General features: G+C 45.5%; 1 protein-coding gene across 2 annotated transcripts in view; it reads left to right on the top strand.

The window, feature by feature from the left end:
• Nucleotides 1–17,380, top strand: part of LOC148131047 (uncharacterized) — a 33,331-nt gene extending 15,951 nt beyond the window's left edge. For both annotated transcript variants that reach the window (XM_087959130.1, XM_087959129.1), the window contains 7 exons: nt 922–1,026; nt 3,673–3,813; nt 5,201–5,264; nt 9,571–9,631; nt 11,620–11,705; nt 15,720–15,762; nt 17,215–17,380. In XM_087959130.1, the coding sequence (XP_087815256.1) occupies nt 922–1,026; nt 3,673–3,813; nt 5,201–5,264; nt 9,571–9,631; nt 11,620–11,705; nt 15,720–15,762; nt 17,215–17,234 (520 nt within the window). In that variant the 3' untranslated portion in view covers nt 17,235–17,380. The remainder of the gene's footprint in view (nt 1–921; nt 1,027–3,672; nt 3,814–5,200; nt 5,265–9,570; nt 9,632–11,619; nt 11,706–15,719; nt 15,763–17,214) is intronic.
• The last annotated feature ends 667 nt before the right edge of the window (nt 17,381–18,047 follow it).

Genomic DNA, 18,047 nt, shown 5'->3' with positions numbered 1-18,047 from the left:
GAAAAGAAGGGAGGGAGGAGAGAAAAGAAGGGAGGGAGTGGGAGGAAGGAAAGAAGGGGGAGGGAAGGAGAACAGGGAAGGAGAAGAAAGGAAGGAGAGAAAAGAATGGAGGGAGGAGAGAAAGGAAGGGAGAGAATACCCATTCCTAAGAGGTCTGTAAGGGGCGTGCATAAGTGCCCCATCGTGCCTACCGTCCCTGTCCTATTGTCCCCTTTTATTCGTACCTATTTCCTGTATTCTTACTCATGTTTATAGTTATACCTATGATCTTGTAAGCGATTGACAAATAAAATAAAATAAAATAAAAAATATAAGAAAGAAGAAAAAAGGAAGGAAGGAGGAAGGAAGGAGAACAAGGAAGGGGAAGGAAGGAGGGAGAGAAAAGAAGGGAGGGAGGAGAGAAAAGAAGGGAGGGAGTGGGAGGAAGGAAGGAAGGGGGAAGGAAGGAGAACAGGGAAGGAAAAGGAAGGAAGGAAGGGAGAAAAGAATGGAGGGAGGAGAGAAAGGAAGGGAGAGAATACCCGTTCCTAAGAGGTCTGTAAGGGGCGTGCATAAGTGCACCATCGTGCCTACCGTCCCTGTCCTATTGTCCCCTTTTATTCGTACCTATTTCCTGTATTCTTACTCATGTTTATAGTTATACCTATGATCTTGTAAGCGATTGACAAATCAAATCGAATAAATAAATAAGTAAAATAAAGTTGAGGGCTACCTGTAGATGGGGAAGACTTCTCCAGGAGACAAGTGAGATTCTGACGGAAAGTTGAGTTTGATAGATTCCCTTCCCTTATCGAGCAAAGTGGATCCCTTGGCAGTCAGTAAGAGACAAGAGTGGGACCGGTGAAGGCAATTTGAAAAGCCAAGGGCAATTTTGGGTGGGGACCCCTTTCCTTCATCTCTTTATTTCATTCCCCTTCACAGGGAAAATATTTTGACCATTCAATTTATCCAAGGATCTTGGAAGATCGTGTGGGGAACGGAGTTCATCGTGAATTTGCAGTCAGTGATCACCCTGAATTTGCCAACGTGAGTCATCAGGTGAACTTGCTGGGGAGGGAGAGGGAACTGTCAGACCTGCCCCAATCCGATCCCTTGGGAAAGAAAAACCCTCGACTCCGTGGGGTTAAAGCAAAGGGTTCTTTTAGTAGGGATTGTTGGTTGCAATAAACTCGAGCCGGCTCTGAAATCTCCCACACTCGCTAGATACAAAAAATAGGTTTGCCGCCATCCCATTCCCCCCGTGAGCAGTCTGTTTCCAGCCAATCGGAGCCTGTCGAGATGTTTTGAGAACTCTGAAATGTTTGGGGGTAACCCACATATTTCTCAAGGTGCCTGGCTGTGGGATGCTAGTACAAACAGGATTATCGTCCTGTCATTCCCCTCTCCCAATTTCTATCACACACACCCAAACCTTTATTGCCCTTTCATCCTTCCCCCTTTCTTCTTGTTGTGACCCACCGGCAGCTGATGGAGTAGGCAGCCAAGTTGGACGGTAGTGAGGAGGTTGAGGAGGAACATTCCTGGAGGCTGAGGAAGGCTCGGACGAGGGCTCTGCGTCAGAGGCAGAGTTGGGGCCAGGGCAGGCTGACAGTCATCAGCTGCCTTCGGGCTTGGACAGCAGTGAAGTGGGGGAGCTTCTGGAACCGGTTCCCAGCCTGCACATGCACAGAGCTGCCAAAAGGAAGGCACAATTAAGGACTCAGGGTCGACGTGGAAGTAAGGCCACAGGTGGATAATGAATGGCCCCTCCCATCAGGAGTAAAAGAGGAGCAAAAGGGGGAGGGGGCTTTTGCAGGAAACAACTCGCTTGCTCGTTCATTCATTCCAGCCTCGTGAAGATTTGTCCGTGTAACCCAGGCCTTCCCTGTCAGCACTGAGTGTGGAACTATTTACCGGGCAGCTTTCCAAGATAGATAAGTTCTGAGCTAATTAGTATACCTTTGCAAGACTGTTTGCCAAGCCGTTGGCTGAATGTGAATGCACTAAATTCACATTCATTTAATAAGAAAGGTTTTGTGGAGACTCAGAGTTAAATTAGTGCTTTTTGGGGAAGCCTTGGACAGGAATACTCCTTTCATCCTTCCCCGCATCTTCTCCCTTCCAGCTTTTAATAGCAGGATGCCTGTGAGGCGCCAAGCCAAAGTAGCAAGGAAGGGTCTGGACTTGAAGAGGGAGAGACCCAGATTGGTGGCTACTGTAATGTCTCTCTCTTCTATCTCTACTCAAGACTCAATGTGGAGGTGGTGAAGAAGGTAGTAAACCAACTGAGGAGAGACGTGGGACATAAAAAACTAAGATTGGAAGGGACTTCTAGTCCAAATCCCTGCCTATGGCAGGAGACCCTAACAGAATAGCATAGTTGGAAGGGATCTTGGAGGTCTTCTAATCCAACCTCAGGTATACTGTCCAAGCTCTTCTTGAGAACTTCCAGTGATGGAGCACCCACAGTGCGTGGAGGGAAGCCATTCCACTGATTAATCGTTCTCACCGACAGGAAATTCCATTTTAGTAATACAGATTAACAGAGCTGGAAGGGACCTCGGAGGTCTTCTAGTCCAACCTCCTCCCCCACCCAAGCAGACGCTCCACCATTCTGTTTGGAGTTCTGTTTCCTATGGATGTATTACCTGGAACCCTGACAAGAGACTGGACAATGACTGGTATAGGCAGGGGTGCGATTCAACTGGTATAACAACCGGTTCAGTGAGTGGGTGCTCCGCATTTTAAAAAAAAGCTAATATTAAACCTTCAGCTGCAGCTGAAGAAAACAGCTGAGGTGCGGAAAACTACGCGAAAAAGACAAAAAGATGTAGAGCACAGGAAAGGGAAGGGCCCACATGCGCATCGGAGCGACCTGGTTCGGAGCTGCTGATTGTCGGAACAAGGGGTTTGCCCGAATCAGTCTGAACCGGGAAAATCCCACACCTCGGCATAGGTCAGTGATGGGGAACATTTTTGTTGTGTGCCAAAAGTGCACGCATGTCTGCCAGAACCCACAATGCAATGAGCCCCACCCACCCCCCGCACATGCGCGTGCCACACCCCCTTCCCCCTTCCCTGCACTGTGCACGACACGCACCTCCCAGATGATTTTTGGCCCATTTGAGGCCGTTTCGCCCTCGCGGAGGCTCGAGGAAGCCTCTGCAGCCTCGGGTGGCCGAAAAACGGGCCTTTCGGAAATACCGGAAGTGCTGAAACGGGCCTGTTTTTCGGCCTCCCGAGGCTGCAGAGGCTTCCCTCGAGCCCCTGAGAGGGCGAAAACAACCTCAACCAGGCCAAAAATCAGCTGGGAGGCACATGCACATGCACATTGCAGGTAAGTTTGGCTGGGGCTTGCGTGCCCACACCAATGGCTCTGCATGCCACCTGTGGCACGTGTGCCATAAGTTCGCCATGACGGGTAGAGGCTCTCCTACTTGAGTCGGTGGTGTCAGGCTCCCAGTTCACCCAGAGCCCGTCAGCTCCGAATATGCCTCGCGGCAAGTCAGCCGGCCATGTCACCTTATCTCTGCTGCTGCCAGATCTGGCTGAGGTGTGGTTGGACTAGAAGACCTTCAAGGTCTCTCCCAACTTTGTTATTCTGTTCCATCCAGTATGGTGGACCGGGAAAAGACGAGACGGCCTGCATCCGGGTTTCCAACGCCACTTCCCTTTCCTGTTTGTCTTCAACAGGCCGCTGCTTCGGAATGTCACCGTGGATGTGGACACCACTGCAGACCTGGCCATCCTCCAAGACACGTCTGGTGACCTCAAGCTGGTCCTTAAAAATTGCCAAAAGCTTGTGGCTGGCTTTACCGTCAACTTCCCTTCAGGGTAGGCTGGCAGAAAGGAGGAGAGAGAGGAGAGGTGGGGTCTGTCTCCCAAGGGTCCATCCAGCCTCCGCACAAGATCCTTAGGCAGGCCACCTTGAGACCCAGCGGTGTTGTCTAGACAGACCAAGTTTGGGGATTTCTGTAGCTTCGTTGGGTGAGCCCAGACCATGGTCCTTCATGATGGGGAGATGGAGATGGAGAGAAGAGATACTGTAGATGAGTGTAGTACTGTAGATGGAGAGAGAGAGGGAGGGAGGGAGGGAGGGAGATGGGCAGACAGATAGATGGACAGACAGATCCACGGTAATGATAGACTTGAGACAGATATGGTCGATGACAGAGATAGACAGACAGATATCTGGACACAGAGATAATAGATGAGTAGACAAACAGACAGACAGACAGACAGACAGATATAGATTAGAGAGAAATAGAAAGCTAGATAGGATAGATATAGGTAGATAGGATGGATAGATAGATGAATAGATATAGATAGATAGATGGATAGATATAGGTAGGATAGATGATAGATAGATAGATAGATAGATAGATAGATAGATAGATAGATAGATAGATAGATAGATAGATAGACAGACAAATAGACAAATAGACAGACAGAGAGATAATCGATAAGTAGACAGAGACAGATATAGATTAGAGAGAAATAGAAAGAGATAGGATAGAGATAGGTAGGTAGGATAGATAGATAGATGGATGGATGGATGGATGGATGGATGGATGGATGGATGGATGGATGGACGGACAGACAGACAGACAGACAGACACAGGGATAATAGATGAGTAACCAGACAGACAGATAACAGATTGGATAGAAATAGAAAGATAGATAGGATATAGATAGGTAGGTAGGATAGAGAGATAGATAGACAAACAAACAGATAGACAGACAGATAGATAGACATATAGATGAGTAGCCAAACAGAGAGATATATATTAAAGAGAAATAGAAAGATAGATAGGATAGAGACAGACAGACAGAGACAGAAACAGACAAACAGATAGAAAGGGAGATAAATTAGATTTGATAGAAGATGGATGGGTAGATGATAGATGATAGATAGATAGATAGATAGATAGATAGATAGATAGATAGATAGATAGATAGATAGATAGATGATAGATAGATAGAGCAAAAGTAAATAGTAAATGCTGCAAAGGAAAGATTGTAGAGGACTTGCAAGATCAGGTGGTCTCACGACAGGTGTAGCTTTCTTTATTGTTATTCTCCCCCCCTCCCACTTTAACATTTGAGCCCCATTGCTGGAGCTGGAGCCCTTGCAAAGCCCCTCTCCTTCCCCAGGGGGATGTGGGAGCTGAAACGCCCCTCAGTTCCTCACTGAGATGCTCTGCTTTCCTTTTCTCCGCAGCCTGCTTGCCTTGATGATCAACAACGCGGTGAACTCGGCCATTCAGACCTCCCTGCCTGAAGTGGTGAGTGACCAGATACCCACCCGGGGGGGGGGACACTGGAAGAATAGATTACACATTAACAGAGTCGGAAGGGACCTTGACGGTCCAGTGGTTGCCAACTGGTGGGCTGGGGACCACTGGTGGTCTGTGAGAAAATTTTGGTGGTCCACAGAAAAATGCGCCCCCAGCAATTAATCCAGGCGGGAACACAAGGGTTGCGTTGCTTGAATTGCGAACAACATGAGGTAGTGAGGGGAGGGGGGGAAAGGGCGGTGGGGAGAACTTGCCCCACTCTCCCCACGTGCCTGGCCTGGCCACTGGGCTGCTTCTTTCCGCTTCTTTCTTCTTCTGCTTTTGGCTGCACGCAGGGAAAGCAGCCAAAGTCTTTCTTTCTCTCCCCCAAACTCCTCCAGAAATGAGTCTTTGGGACCCTGCAAGGCCTCCTGCTCCAAGAGGCTGCGCCAGCAAAGACTCTTTTCTGGTGGAGTTTAGGGGAGAGAGAAAGAAAGACTTCTGCTGCTGCTGCTGCTTTCCTTGCATGAAGGCAAAAGTCTCTCTCACTCTCTCTCTTTTTCTGCCCCTGAGAACGGAGCTGGAGACGGTATCCTGTGATCCCAATTAAAGAACGATCGATCGGGAGGAAAACGGGGTGGGGGATTTTCCTGCAGACTTTATTTGGGATTTTCCCATGGTCTCTGGTCCGCGGGATTTAAAATGATGAGTTTGGTGGACCCTGAGGTCCAAAAGGTTGGCGACCCCTGGTCTAGTCCAACTCGCCTGCAGGCACGTCTTTTCCGGCTCACCTGCTCCTCGGGGGCCCCACTTCCAGATCTCGAGATCTGGAAGAATTACAGAAGAGAGAATCCTAGGGGTCTGGGAGGGGACTTTGAAGGTCATCAAGTCCAGACCCCTGCTTGAACAGGAAAACCAATACCAGTGGCTCTCTACCTGTGGCCCATTTATGTCATCACAGGGGGGTTTCCACAAAAGCTTAGAAGAAATATTATGATTTAAATCTTAAGTCTTGCAGAAAAGGTTGAGGGCTGCTGCCTTATACCCTTCAGAATAACCAAATGCAAGAAGTCCTTGACTTACGACCACAGCTGAGCCCGAAATGTCTGTCACTAAGAGAGACGGTTGTTAAGCAAGTTCCCCCCCCCCCGTTTTTATGGTCTTTCTTCCCACCATGGTGAACTGAATCAATGCAGTTGTTAAACTACTACTAACATGGTCATTAAGTGAATCCGGCTTCCCCCCATTGATTTGGTTGGTCAGAAGCTTGCCAAAGGGGATCGGGACACAGCGACCATCATAAATACGAGCCAGTGGCCATGCACCTGAATTTTGATCACATGGCCATGGGGAGGCTGCAGTGGCCGTGAGAAAAATGGTCATATGTCACTTTTTTTCACAGCCATCGCGACTTCAAACGGTCACTAAATGAACTTTTGTAAGTCGAGTCGGAAGGGACCTGTTCTGACCAAGGCTTCCTGAGACCATAATTAAGCACATTCTTAGTCCAAACAACTCTTGTCTTATTTCAACACTGGGAATTAGGTTCATTCCCAGCCTGTAATGAGTCCCAAACAGTCCCTCGAGATAAGCACCCACCTTTCTCTCCTTTGAATGGCTGCCAACGACTAAAGTGCCAAATGAACTGTAAAAAAAAAAACAACCGAAGTACAAAGTCCACACAGAGCTTCAAGGATTAATCCGATCAGGGCAAACGACTTTGCTTCCTGCAAAGATTTCTTTACCTTTGCCTATCCTTTATCCCTTAAGGGAGTGGCAATCACCTCTCAGTCTTACTCCCCAGTCGCCCCTTTTGCCTCAGCTGCTCTTGACCTTCTAGCAGTTCTGTGCGCGCCACACACACACACACACACACACACAGGTAACAGGCTCCCCCTCTGCCTCGCTGCTGCCAGACTCTGGAGGCTCCAGAGGCAGCACCCCACTCCCAGATGGTCCTGGCCCCATCTCTGCATCAGATGCAGGACCCTCGTCCCAGTCCTTCCCAGACTCCATAACTGGTCCCCGTTCTTCCCTACTGTCCGATTCCTCTGCCGTCTGCACCGGCTGCAGGGCAAACCACAACAGAACCTTGGAGATCTTCTAGCTCCACATGCCACAAAAAGTAGGGTTCAAAAACTATTAGGGAGGAGCTGTCTTCGCCCTCTTTCTCACACACAAACTGTGCTGGCTCATCCTCCTCTGGGATGCAGCTCCTCCCTCCTGGGAATCCAGACTACATTCCACCCCACATCGTTAGATCTACCAACTTTAGAAGAGTAACAGAATAACAAGAGTTGGAAGGGACCTTGGAGGTCTTCTAGTCCAACCCCCTGCCCAAGCATGCCCAAGAAGCATTTTGTTAGACAGGGTTCAAGTCTGTCAATGACAATCATGCCCCCTTTTTAAAAACATGGTGGCAGCTAAAATCTTGACTTTTTTGACCTGCCTTGACCCAAGCTCATGAGGTTGAGCCTCTATAGACCACAATTTTGGTTTTGCAAATGCAAAATCTAGTCACATTTGGCCAATAAAGTATTCATTCATTCATTCATTCATTCATTCATGCTGTTATTTCCCAAAGTTTGCCAAATTACAAAACAGTAGACAGCTCCCCAAAAGAGTGAAGAAAAATTATTTTAAGTCTCTAAGATAACAGTGTGAAAATGGAACTGAAAATTAAGATAATTCATGCAGAGCTCTAAGTTTAGAGTAGAACACAAGGCACCAGAGGTTCTGCTTCCAGACATCAGCTGGAAGAACGAAGTCTTCATGACTTTTTCATGAAAAGAAGGACTAGGGGGGGACAGGATAGCAGTCTTCCAATATTTGAGGGGCTGCCACAAAGAAGACGGTGTCAAATCATTCTCCAAAGGACCTGAAGGCAGGATAAGAAACAATGGATGGAAACTGATCAAAGAGAGATTCAACCTGGAAATAAGGAGGAATTTCTTGACAGTGAGAACAATTCATCAGCGGAACAACTTGCCTCCAGAAGTTGTCAATGCTCCAACGCTGGAAGTTTTTAAGAAGAGACTGGACAACTATTTGTCTGGAATGGTCTAGGGTTTCCTGCTTGAGCAGGAGGTTGGGCTAGAAGACCTCCAAGGTCCCTTCCAACTCTTGTTATTCTGTTACTCTTCTAAAGTTGGTAGATTTGATGATGTGGGGTGGAACGTAGTCTGGATTCCCAGGAGGGAGGAGCTGCATCTCAAAGGAGGATGAGCCAGCACAGTTTAGACTGTGTGTGAGAAAGAGGGTGAAGACAGCTCCTCCGTAATAGTTCCCAGAATGTCCTTTTTGTGGTCCCAGCAGTCTAGTTTGGCCAGAACAATAAAGGAAACTGCTTAGAGAAGAACCTCAATGGCTCTTTGGTGGGAGCTAGGCAGAACTTGGCAAAGGGATTAACTTCAAAGGGCCAGGAGTTTTTCTACCCGTTTGGAAGAAGTTCCACTCCAGGGCTCCTACGCCTTCACCTCTCAGGTGGACATCAAAAGGACCAGGGGGGACATGATAGCAGTGTCCCAATATCTCAGGGGCTGCCCCAAAGAAGAGGGAGTCAAGCTATTCTCCAAAGCATCAGCATGAAGAATAAGAAGCAATGGATGGAAACTTAATTAAAGGAGAGAAGCAACTTAGAACTAAGGAAGAATTTCCTGACAGAACAATCAGTGGAACAATGCTCCAACACTGGGAGTTTTTAAGAAGAGATTGTAGAACCATTTGTCTGAAGTGGTGTAGGGTTTCCTGCCTAGGCAGGGGGTTGGACTAGAAGACCTCCAAGGTCCCTTCCAACTCTCTATTCTATTCTATTCTATTCTATTCTATTCTACTCTACTCTACTCTACTCTACTCTACTCTACTCTACTCTACTCTACTCTACTCTACTCTATTCTATTCTATTCTATTCTATTCTATTCTATAACTCTATTCTATTCTATTCTATTCTATCTCTATTCTATTCTACTCTACTCTTCTATCTATTCTATTCTATTCTATTCTACTCTACTCTACTCTACTCTACTCTACTCTACTCTACTCTACTTTAATTCTACTCTATTCTATTCTATTCTATTCGATTCGATTCTATATTCTATTCTATTCTACTCTACTCTCCCAAGCAGAAGAATCAACTGTTTGGAGAAGACAGTCTCCAAAATCTCTGTGCTCAAGGCCTCTAGAACTTCATAGGTTAATCTTGGCACCTCAGGTTCTTTTTTGAGTCCTTCAGCTCTTAGATGAAGGTCTGTTGCTCCCATTGTGGCCTTTTCTTTGTGTCTCTCTCTAAGCTTCCAAAATTTCTGCTCTGTTCTAGTTGTGTCCCATATTACAAGAACCGATCAACTTCATCAATGTGGAACTTCGGGTCCTCAACGGTAAGTTTTCTTTGATTGCATAGGTGCACCTCGGGGTCCTTGGGCAAACTTGACTCTTGAGGGGTCCCAGCTGGTCTCTTGAGCTTGGTAGTTTTCTTGCAGGCATTTCATGACCCGACTAGGGAACATCATCAGTGCTAGAAGGGGGTTTACAGGGGAGGAGGAGGAGGAGGAGGAGGAGGAGGAGGAGGAGGAGGAGGAGGAGGAGGAAGGGGGAGTAGAAGGGGAAGAACTGAGAGGTTCTTGGTGCTATTTGAGCTTGGATGTTTTCTTGCAGATGTTTCATTACCAAACTTGGGCACATCATCAATGTCAGAAGGGACTGTGGTTTGCAGAGAGGAGGAGGAGGAGGAAGAGGAGGAGGAGGAGAGTGTAGGGTTCTTGATGGTCTCTCTGAGTTTGGTGGTTTTCTTGCAGACCTTTAATGACCCAACTAGGGAACCTCATCAGTGTGAGAGGAGGAGGAGGAGGAGGAGGAGGAGGAGGAGGAGGAGGAGGAGGAGGGGAGGAGGAGGAGGAGGAGGAGGAGGAGGAGGAGGATGTTAAAGTATTAAGATTTAATAGCTGACCAGCTGCTGTAAGGCTGATGCAGTGAGGATGAATCAGCATGGATATTGCCACTTTAAGACTGAGGATGGGTCCCATAGGGTTTTACCACTTTAAGAAGCTGTATATATATATAAATGAGGTCATTAGAGGGAGGACCTCTCTCTCCTTGTGTTCTGTCTCCATAATGGTTCTCCCTGCAGAGTAAAAAAAGATGGATTGCTTGCCAGGTATTTGCCTACCACGTATATTGTATGTATGTCTTGCATATAAACCACTATTCAACAACAAAAGCACCTGTGTGCTATGTTGTGCTCCTGGGTTACCTCACAATAGTAGTAACGCTGCAAACACTCTGACAGAGGAGGAGGAAGAGGAGTGTGGATGGGTCCTTAGTGTTCTCCCGAGTTTGGCTATTTTCTTGCAGACGTTTCATTGCCAAAGTAGGTAACCTCATCAGTGCTGGAAGACAGGGGAGGACTTGCTGAAAGGAGGAGGAAGAGGACTATGGGGCCCTTGGTCCAGCTGGGGCATGGCTCCCAGTTGGAAAGGGAAGGCAGAAATAACACAATAATACAAGAGCAACTGAGTTGGAAGGGGCCTCAAAGGCCTCCATAAACCCCGGTGGGGGCTGGCCCTCCAACCCTGTGTAGGGCAAGGGTTAGGGTTAGGGTTAGGGTTAGTGTGATGACCCGGAATGTAACACAAATGTAACAAAATCCAAAACATAAATAATTGTCTTTTAATGCCTCCAACTTGGCCCCACTGTTCAATAACTTGCAGTTGGAAATTAAACTTATTCAAAAATAGTCTTCAAAAGAAAGCAATACAGTCTGAACTTAATGAGCAGATAGAGGTGAAATAAAAAAACCAAAACAAACTACCATGAAGGAATTTCCACAACGGACCAGGATAAGTAATTACCAACATCAAGGAGATAACAAGGTGCAGTCTGTTGGAAGGACGCCAACCCAGTTAACTTCAGCCCAAAATAACACACGCTTTGCCTCTGGCAACGCTGTGTTTTAATCCTCTCTCTTATATACTAGTCTCCCCAACTGCAACCAAGGAGGGGATCATGGCCGCTTCCTCTCTCATAAGCCAAGTTGTTCCCTTCTCAATTTCTCCCCGCGTGCCCTAGGATGGAGAGGGGATGGGCCCGGTTCTTCCTCTGACTGCCCAGCCGGCCTCTGCCCTTCCCCAGCCTCCTCCACAACCTCCGGAGCCACACTCCCACTCCCTGTGGGCTGTTCCTCCTCTCCCTCAGAGTCCGACTCTACCAAGGGCATGATAGTTAGGGTTAGGGTTGCTCCCTTCTCCTTGCGGGGGGCTGGGCAAGAGAAGGCGGCACGGGGAGATGAAGGGAAGGAACAGAGGGCCACATTCAAGTCCCCCCACTGCTCCCCCACTCAACCCCCTGCACTTTGCTTCTTTTTTTTCAGATGTCTTATTTGGGGTCTTGAGCGAAATCCACACCGCCCTCTCCAAAATGCCAATTTCGAGCGGACATTTTTACTTGGATTTGAAGGTGGGTCACGACTCGGGGTGGGTGGGTCTCCTACTTAGGTGGGGTGGGGTGGGGGTTGGACTAGATGACCTACAAGGTCCCTTCCAACTCTTGATTATTTGTGGATCTTCCTCTTGGTCCTTCCTGCTTCCCCCCAACCTCTCCGTTGCCCCCCCACCCGCCCTGAAAGCTGGAATCCTGCTTCTGCTAAAAAAAAAAAACGCATCTCCCCGTGCACCAAGTGGGGGGGAGGGTTGGACTAAATGACCTCATGATGCCTCTGGTGAGCCAGAGCTACCTGTTCTCGGCAGAAATAGAGCTAGTCCTCGACTTAACAGCAGTTCATTTAGTGACGGTTTAAACTTTAAGCTGGAAAAAAAGCAACTTATGACCATTTTTCACACTTGCGACCATTGTATCACCATGGTCACCAGATCAAAATTCGGAGGCTTGGCAACCGGCTCGTATTTATGATGGTTGCAGCGTCCCGGGGCTGTGTGTGTGTCACGTGATCCCCCTTTTACGACCCTCGTACAAGCCAAGGGGGAAATGCAGATTCGCTTAACGACTGTGTGACTAATTTAACAACTGCACTGATTCCACAATAATGACTGTGGCAAGACACATCGTAAAATGGAGCAAAACTCACTTCACAAGTGTTTTGCTGAGCAGCTGGCCTCAATTGTGGTTGTAAGTAAGTAGGTAGATAGATGAGTAGATAGATAGATAGATAGATAGATAGATAGATAGATAGATAGATAGTAGATAGAGATAATAGATAAATAGAGATAGATAATAGATAGATATAGATAGATAGATAATAGAGAGAATAGAGATAGATAGAGATAGATAATACATAGGTAAATAGATCTAGATGATAGATAATATAGATGATAGATAGAGATTGATAGATAAATAGATAGAGATAGATAATACAGATAATAGATACGTAGCTATATATATATATATATATATATATATATATATATATATATATATATATATATATATAGAGAGAGAGAGAGAGAGAGAGAGAGAGAAATAATATAGATAATAGATAGAGATAGATAGCAGATAAATAGAGATAGATAAGTGATATAGATAATAGATAGATAGATAATATAGATAATAGATAGATATAAATAATAGATAGGTAGGTAGTAGGTAGGTAGATAGATATTAGATGAAGAGAGAATTAGATGAAGAGATAGATATCTAGATAAATAGGGAAGAGATAGAAAGAAAGATAGAAAGATAGATAGATAGATAATAGATAGATAGATAGATAGATAGATAGATAGATAGATAGACAGACAGACAGACAGACAGGTCTTTTCCCTTAGCCGTAAAATAAAATATTTATTTATATGAAGACTCACCAAAATTTTATCATGAGGTCATTTAGTCCAACCCCAGCCATTTGAAAAAAAAATTGAGAATGCCATCATGGTTCTAGGCAGATTTACAAGCACTCATTTAGTTAAAAACAATGACTTATGACTGGTCCTCACACTTACGACCTTCACAGTATTATCCCAAGCCGCACGATCAAAATTTGGGCGCTTGGCAAGCAGCATGTGTTCCTGAGAGTTGCAGCGTCTCAGGGTCACAAGTTGGTCATTTGCGACCTCCCGACAAGCCAAGTCAGTGGGAAGCCAGATTCGCTTAGCGATCATGGGATTCACTTAACGACTGCATTGATTCGCTTAGCAACCCTGGCCAAAAAAAAGGGCCATCAAATGATAAAGTGAGACTTGCCTTTAAAAAAAAATAAAAAATTAAGTAAACATTAAAAGCAATGGAACACAGTGCGGCTTTCTTGGCCATCATTTTGGCGATACATACTATAGCAGGGATGGCGAACCTTTTTGGTGTGGTGTGCCAAAAGCACGCGCATGGGCTGGCACCCACAATGCAATGCGCCCTGCCCCTTGCACATGCATGTGCAACGCCCCCGCCCCGCTCCCCTACCCACACTGCGCATGCGCGTGCCTCCCAGCTGACTTTTGGCCCGTTTTGAGGCCTTTTTCAGCCTTCCTGAGGCTCGAGGGAAGCCTCTGCAGTCTCGGGAGGCCGAAAAATGGGGCAGTTCCACCGAAATACCGGAAGTGCCTGTTTTTAGCCTCCGGAGGGCCTCTGGAGCCCAGGGAGGCCGCCCTCCCAGGGGCTCAAGGAAGCCTCTGCAGCCTCGGGAGGCTGAAAAACTGGCCCATTTCATGGATAATTTGGAAAGAATGGACAAAAATATAAATATAATGAATTAAATTAAAATGAATTAAATAAAATAGAAATAAGAAGAGTGAAAAGTGGGGAGAAGTTATATGGAAGATATAGAATGGTAAATAAGATAGGTAATGGCATATAAGATGAGCAATTTAATTTAATTGAAGTCCATACAAAGAGAGGTAATCTGGGGCCAAACTACTTTCTTAAAAGAAGTTTTATATTTTTGTGTTTTGTGTGTCTATGTTTTCTTTGAGAATTAATAAAACCTCGGAGGAATGTTGGATGAGAATAATGTTAAACAAGACAGAGAGGAATGAAGATGATGGTTGTAAACTGGATAAATATAGAAAATTAATAATAATTAATGAAATTGAATAAGAAAAAGAAATAATGAGAAATTTGTTGAGAGATATCTATATGGTTATATTGAAATGGTGAAAAAAGAATTATGTTGTATAAAATAGTATTCTATCTGACTTGTAAAATTAATAATGGAGAGGTTTGTGTACTTAATGGATAACGATGGTTTGTTTGTCTTTAAAATTAATAAAATTTGTTTCAAAAAAAAAAAAAAAGAAAGAAAGAAAGGGACCGTATAAACAAGGGGCTATTAAATGCAGCAGCATGCAGAAACAATAAGCAACAGGAAATGAAATTATGAATAAATTCCCTTTTTCCTGAAAAAAAAAAAAAAACTGGCTCATTTCGGCACTTCCGTATTTCCGGAAGGCCCGTTTTCAGCCTCCCGAGGCTGCAGAGGCTTCCTCGAGCCTCCAGGAGGGCAAAAATGGCCTCAAGCAGGCCCAAAAACAGCTGGGAGGTGCACGCTTGTGCAGGGCAGGTAAGTTTGGCTGGGGCTCGCCTGCCCGCAAAAATGGCTCTGCGTGCCCCCTGCATCACAGTGCGATAGCATAAAAGTAGATATAACAGTTGATTTTTCCTTTTTTCCTATGTTGTTATTTTAATGCTGGTTACATATTTGTTTCTATTTACATTTATATGCATTTATATACATGTTTACAACCTAGCTCCTTTTCCATCTCCTTTTTCCCCTTATAGTCTTTATATTCATATCATATTGTCCATTAAATGTCATTTTCTTTAAACTTAGAAAACTTTTGACTTTCATTCCTATAAAGCATCAACAATTTCTTCTTTTCCTCGACTCCAACCATTGATGCATCTTGCTCCAGGCTTCCCAATACTCTGTCTCACCCTTTAATTTCTAGGGTTAATCTGTCCATCTCTGCACAGAGTAATATTTTTCTTATTATTTCGATTTCTTTAGGGCTGTCTTCATTCTTCCAGTTCTGGGCATGCACCAATCTTGCCGCTGTTATTATGTGCCACATTAAATATGTTGTTCCTTTGCTATACTTCTCATCTATAATTCCCAATAGGAACATTTCTGGTGTAAACTCTATTTTTTTTTTTTGGCTAACCATCTCTTCCATCCATACCTTTATCTCCCACCAAAACTCTTTTGCTTTTACACACTTCCACCACATGTGATGGTAGGTCCCTATGGCCATGCTGATTTTCCAACATTCCAACATGATACATTTTTACTTATTTTAGCCAATCTTGTTGGAGGGAGGTACAATGCGACTTCCTTAGCAATTCGAAATTCTAGTCCTGATTATAGGATTGGGCTAGGTCGATTATACAGTAAATCGACGGCCAACCGTAATGATGAAAAATTGCTGGGGAGCAAAAAAAGATACACACACACACACAAATGACAATTTGCCAGGTGTCGACAAAACCCCAAGAGGATCATTTCTGACTTTCTGTCTCCTGCATTTCCAGGACAAGCCGTTCCCGGGTTACCTCCTCAACTGGCTTTTCGATTGTAAGTTCTTTGTGGTCTCTTTTTCCCTTCCATACCCAGGCCTCCCAAAGGACTACAAGTCCCATCATCCCAACAAGCTAGCAGATGGGGAAGAGAGGGAGCCCTCTCTTCTCATTCACAAAAATGCTTTTTATTTGTGAGGGGAGGGTTTTAAAAATGCTGCTCCGTTTGTGCACAAAGCAGGAAGGTTGTGTGAACGGTGGCTTCTGGTCAACTTTGGTGGGATACAGGAATGTCTCTATCTCTTTCTCTCTCTTTCCTTTTTTCCCCTCTCTGTCTCTGTTTCTTTGTGTCTCTGTTTCTGTCTTTGTCTCTTTCTTTCTTTGTTTCTCTTTTCTCTCTGTGTGTGTCTGTTTCTGTTTCTTTTTTCTGTTCCTTTCTTTCTTTCTCTCTACTTTTCTCTGTCTGTTTCACTGTTTCTGTGTTTCTTTTTTGTCTGTTTCTTTCGATTTCTTTTTGGTCTGTCTGTTTCTGTCTTTTTTACTGTCTCTCTCCGTTTCAGTTCCTTTTTTTCTGTTTTTTTCTTTCTCTTTCTTTTTTTCTCTGTTTCTGTCTCTGGTTTTTTTTTTGTGTTAGTTTCTTTTTTCTGTGTCTGTTTCTGTCTCTCTTTTTCTGTTCCTTTCTTTCTTTCTTTCTTTCTTTCTTTCTTTCTTTCTTTCTTTCTTTCTTTCTTTCTTTCTTTCTTTCTTTCTTTCTTTCTCTTTTCTCTCTCTCTCTCTCTCTCTCTCTCTCTTTCTCTCTCTCTCTCTTTCTCTCTTTCTCTGTCTGACTAACTGTTTGTTTCTTTTTTGTCTGTCTCTTTCTCTTTCCATTTTTGGTCTGTCTCTTTCTGTCTATTTTTTATTGTCTCTCTCAGTTTCAGTTTTTCTTTTTTTTTTTCTGTGTGTGTCTTTTTCCTGTCTTTGTCTTTCTTTTTTTCTCTGTGTTTCTATCTCTTTGGGTTGTTTTTTTTTTTTTTTGTCTGTCTCTGTTTCCTTTTTGTCTCTTTATTTCCTTTTTTTCTGTCTCTGCTTCTGTGTTTTTTTCTGTTTCTTTCTCTTTGTTTTTTCCCCTCTGTGTATCTTTTTGTTTTTTTTATCCGTTTCTGTCTCTCTCTCTCTGTTTCTTTTTTTTCCTGTCTGCCTCTGTTTCTGCTTTTGTCTCTCTTTCTCTCTCTTTGTCTCCATCTCTTTCTCTCTTTTGGTGCTTGTGTGTGTTTGTGTGACTGTGACTACATGAACAAAAGGGGCAGAGCTTCAACTGCAGGGAAACAAACGGGCAACCAGCGCAGTTTGCGCAACAGTGGAGCCAACGCACCACCCGAGAGGTCCCCAGAACTGTGTGCTCCCCCGGCCTTCGGCCCCACTTGCAGCTTCCAAATACCCTTCAAGGGCAGCCCCAGGTAGAGCACACTGCAGTAGTCCAACCAAGACACGACCAGGGCATGAAACGATTGTCCTCCTTTTTCTGCAGGGGAGAAGCTCATACCTTAAGGAGCCTGGGCGCACCTTGCCCGCCCGTGGAAGCCTCGTGCTGCAAACATCTGGAATGCAGTCCTTCCTGTCCCAGCTGTTGACTCTCTTTGTGAACCCACCTGGGTCGAAACGCACCTCAGGCAAAATAAAATGCATGAATTAAAAAAAAAATAGATGACTAAATGGTTTAAATGGGACAACGGCTTGATGGGTGCAGGCGCCTAATCCAAATGGGGGTGAAAGTCCATTCCATTGAGGGCAGCATCCGGGTTGGGTTTGGCCATGGGGGGGAGAATGGGGGCGTCGCCATTGGTGGGCGTGGCCAGCTCGATGTCACCTGTGTTGGGGGCACCTGTGGTGGGCAAATGCTAAGGCAGGACTTCCCTCGGATCCTCCCTCCCTCTCATTATAATCTCTTTCCTTCCTTCCATTCCCTTCCCTACCACTCTCCCTTTCCTTCCTCCTTCCCTCTCCTTTTCTTCCCTCCCTCTCCCTTCCCTCCTCTCTCTCTCCCTTCCTCCTTCCTCCTTCCCTCCATCTTCCTTTCCTTTCCTTCCCTCCCTCCCTCTCTTCCCTTCCTCCCTTTCCCTTCCTTCCTCCTTCCCTTCCTCTCCCTTCCTCCTCCCTCTTCCTTCCTTTCCTCCTTCCCTTCCTCTCCTTCCTCCTCCCTCTCCCTTCCTTTCCTTCCCTCTCTTCCTTTCCTCCCTCCTTTCCTTCCTTCCCTCTCCCTTCCTTCCTCCTTCCCTCCCTCTCCTTCCTCCCTCCTTCCCTCCCTCTCCCTTCCTTCCTCCTTCCCTCCCTCCCTCCTCCCTTTCTTTCCTTCTTCCCTCC

The sequence above is a fragment of the Notechis scutatus genome, chromosome 3, assembly GCF_049901735.1.
Source record: "Notechis scutatus isolate UNSWTSFEM ecotype Mainland chromosome 3, rNotScu1.2, whole genome shotgun sequence".
In the NCBI taxonomy this organism is placed as follows: Eukaryota; Metazoa; Chordata; class Lepidosauria; order Squamata; family Elapidae; genus Notechis; species Notechis scutatus.
The sequence above is the reverse complement of the archived record's forward strand: the minus strand, read 5'-3'. Positions and strand labels throughout refer to the sequence as shown.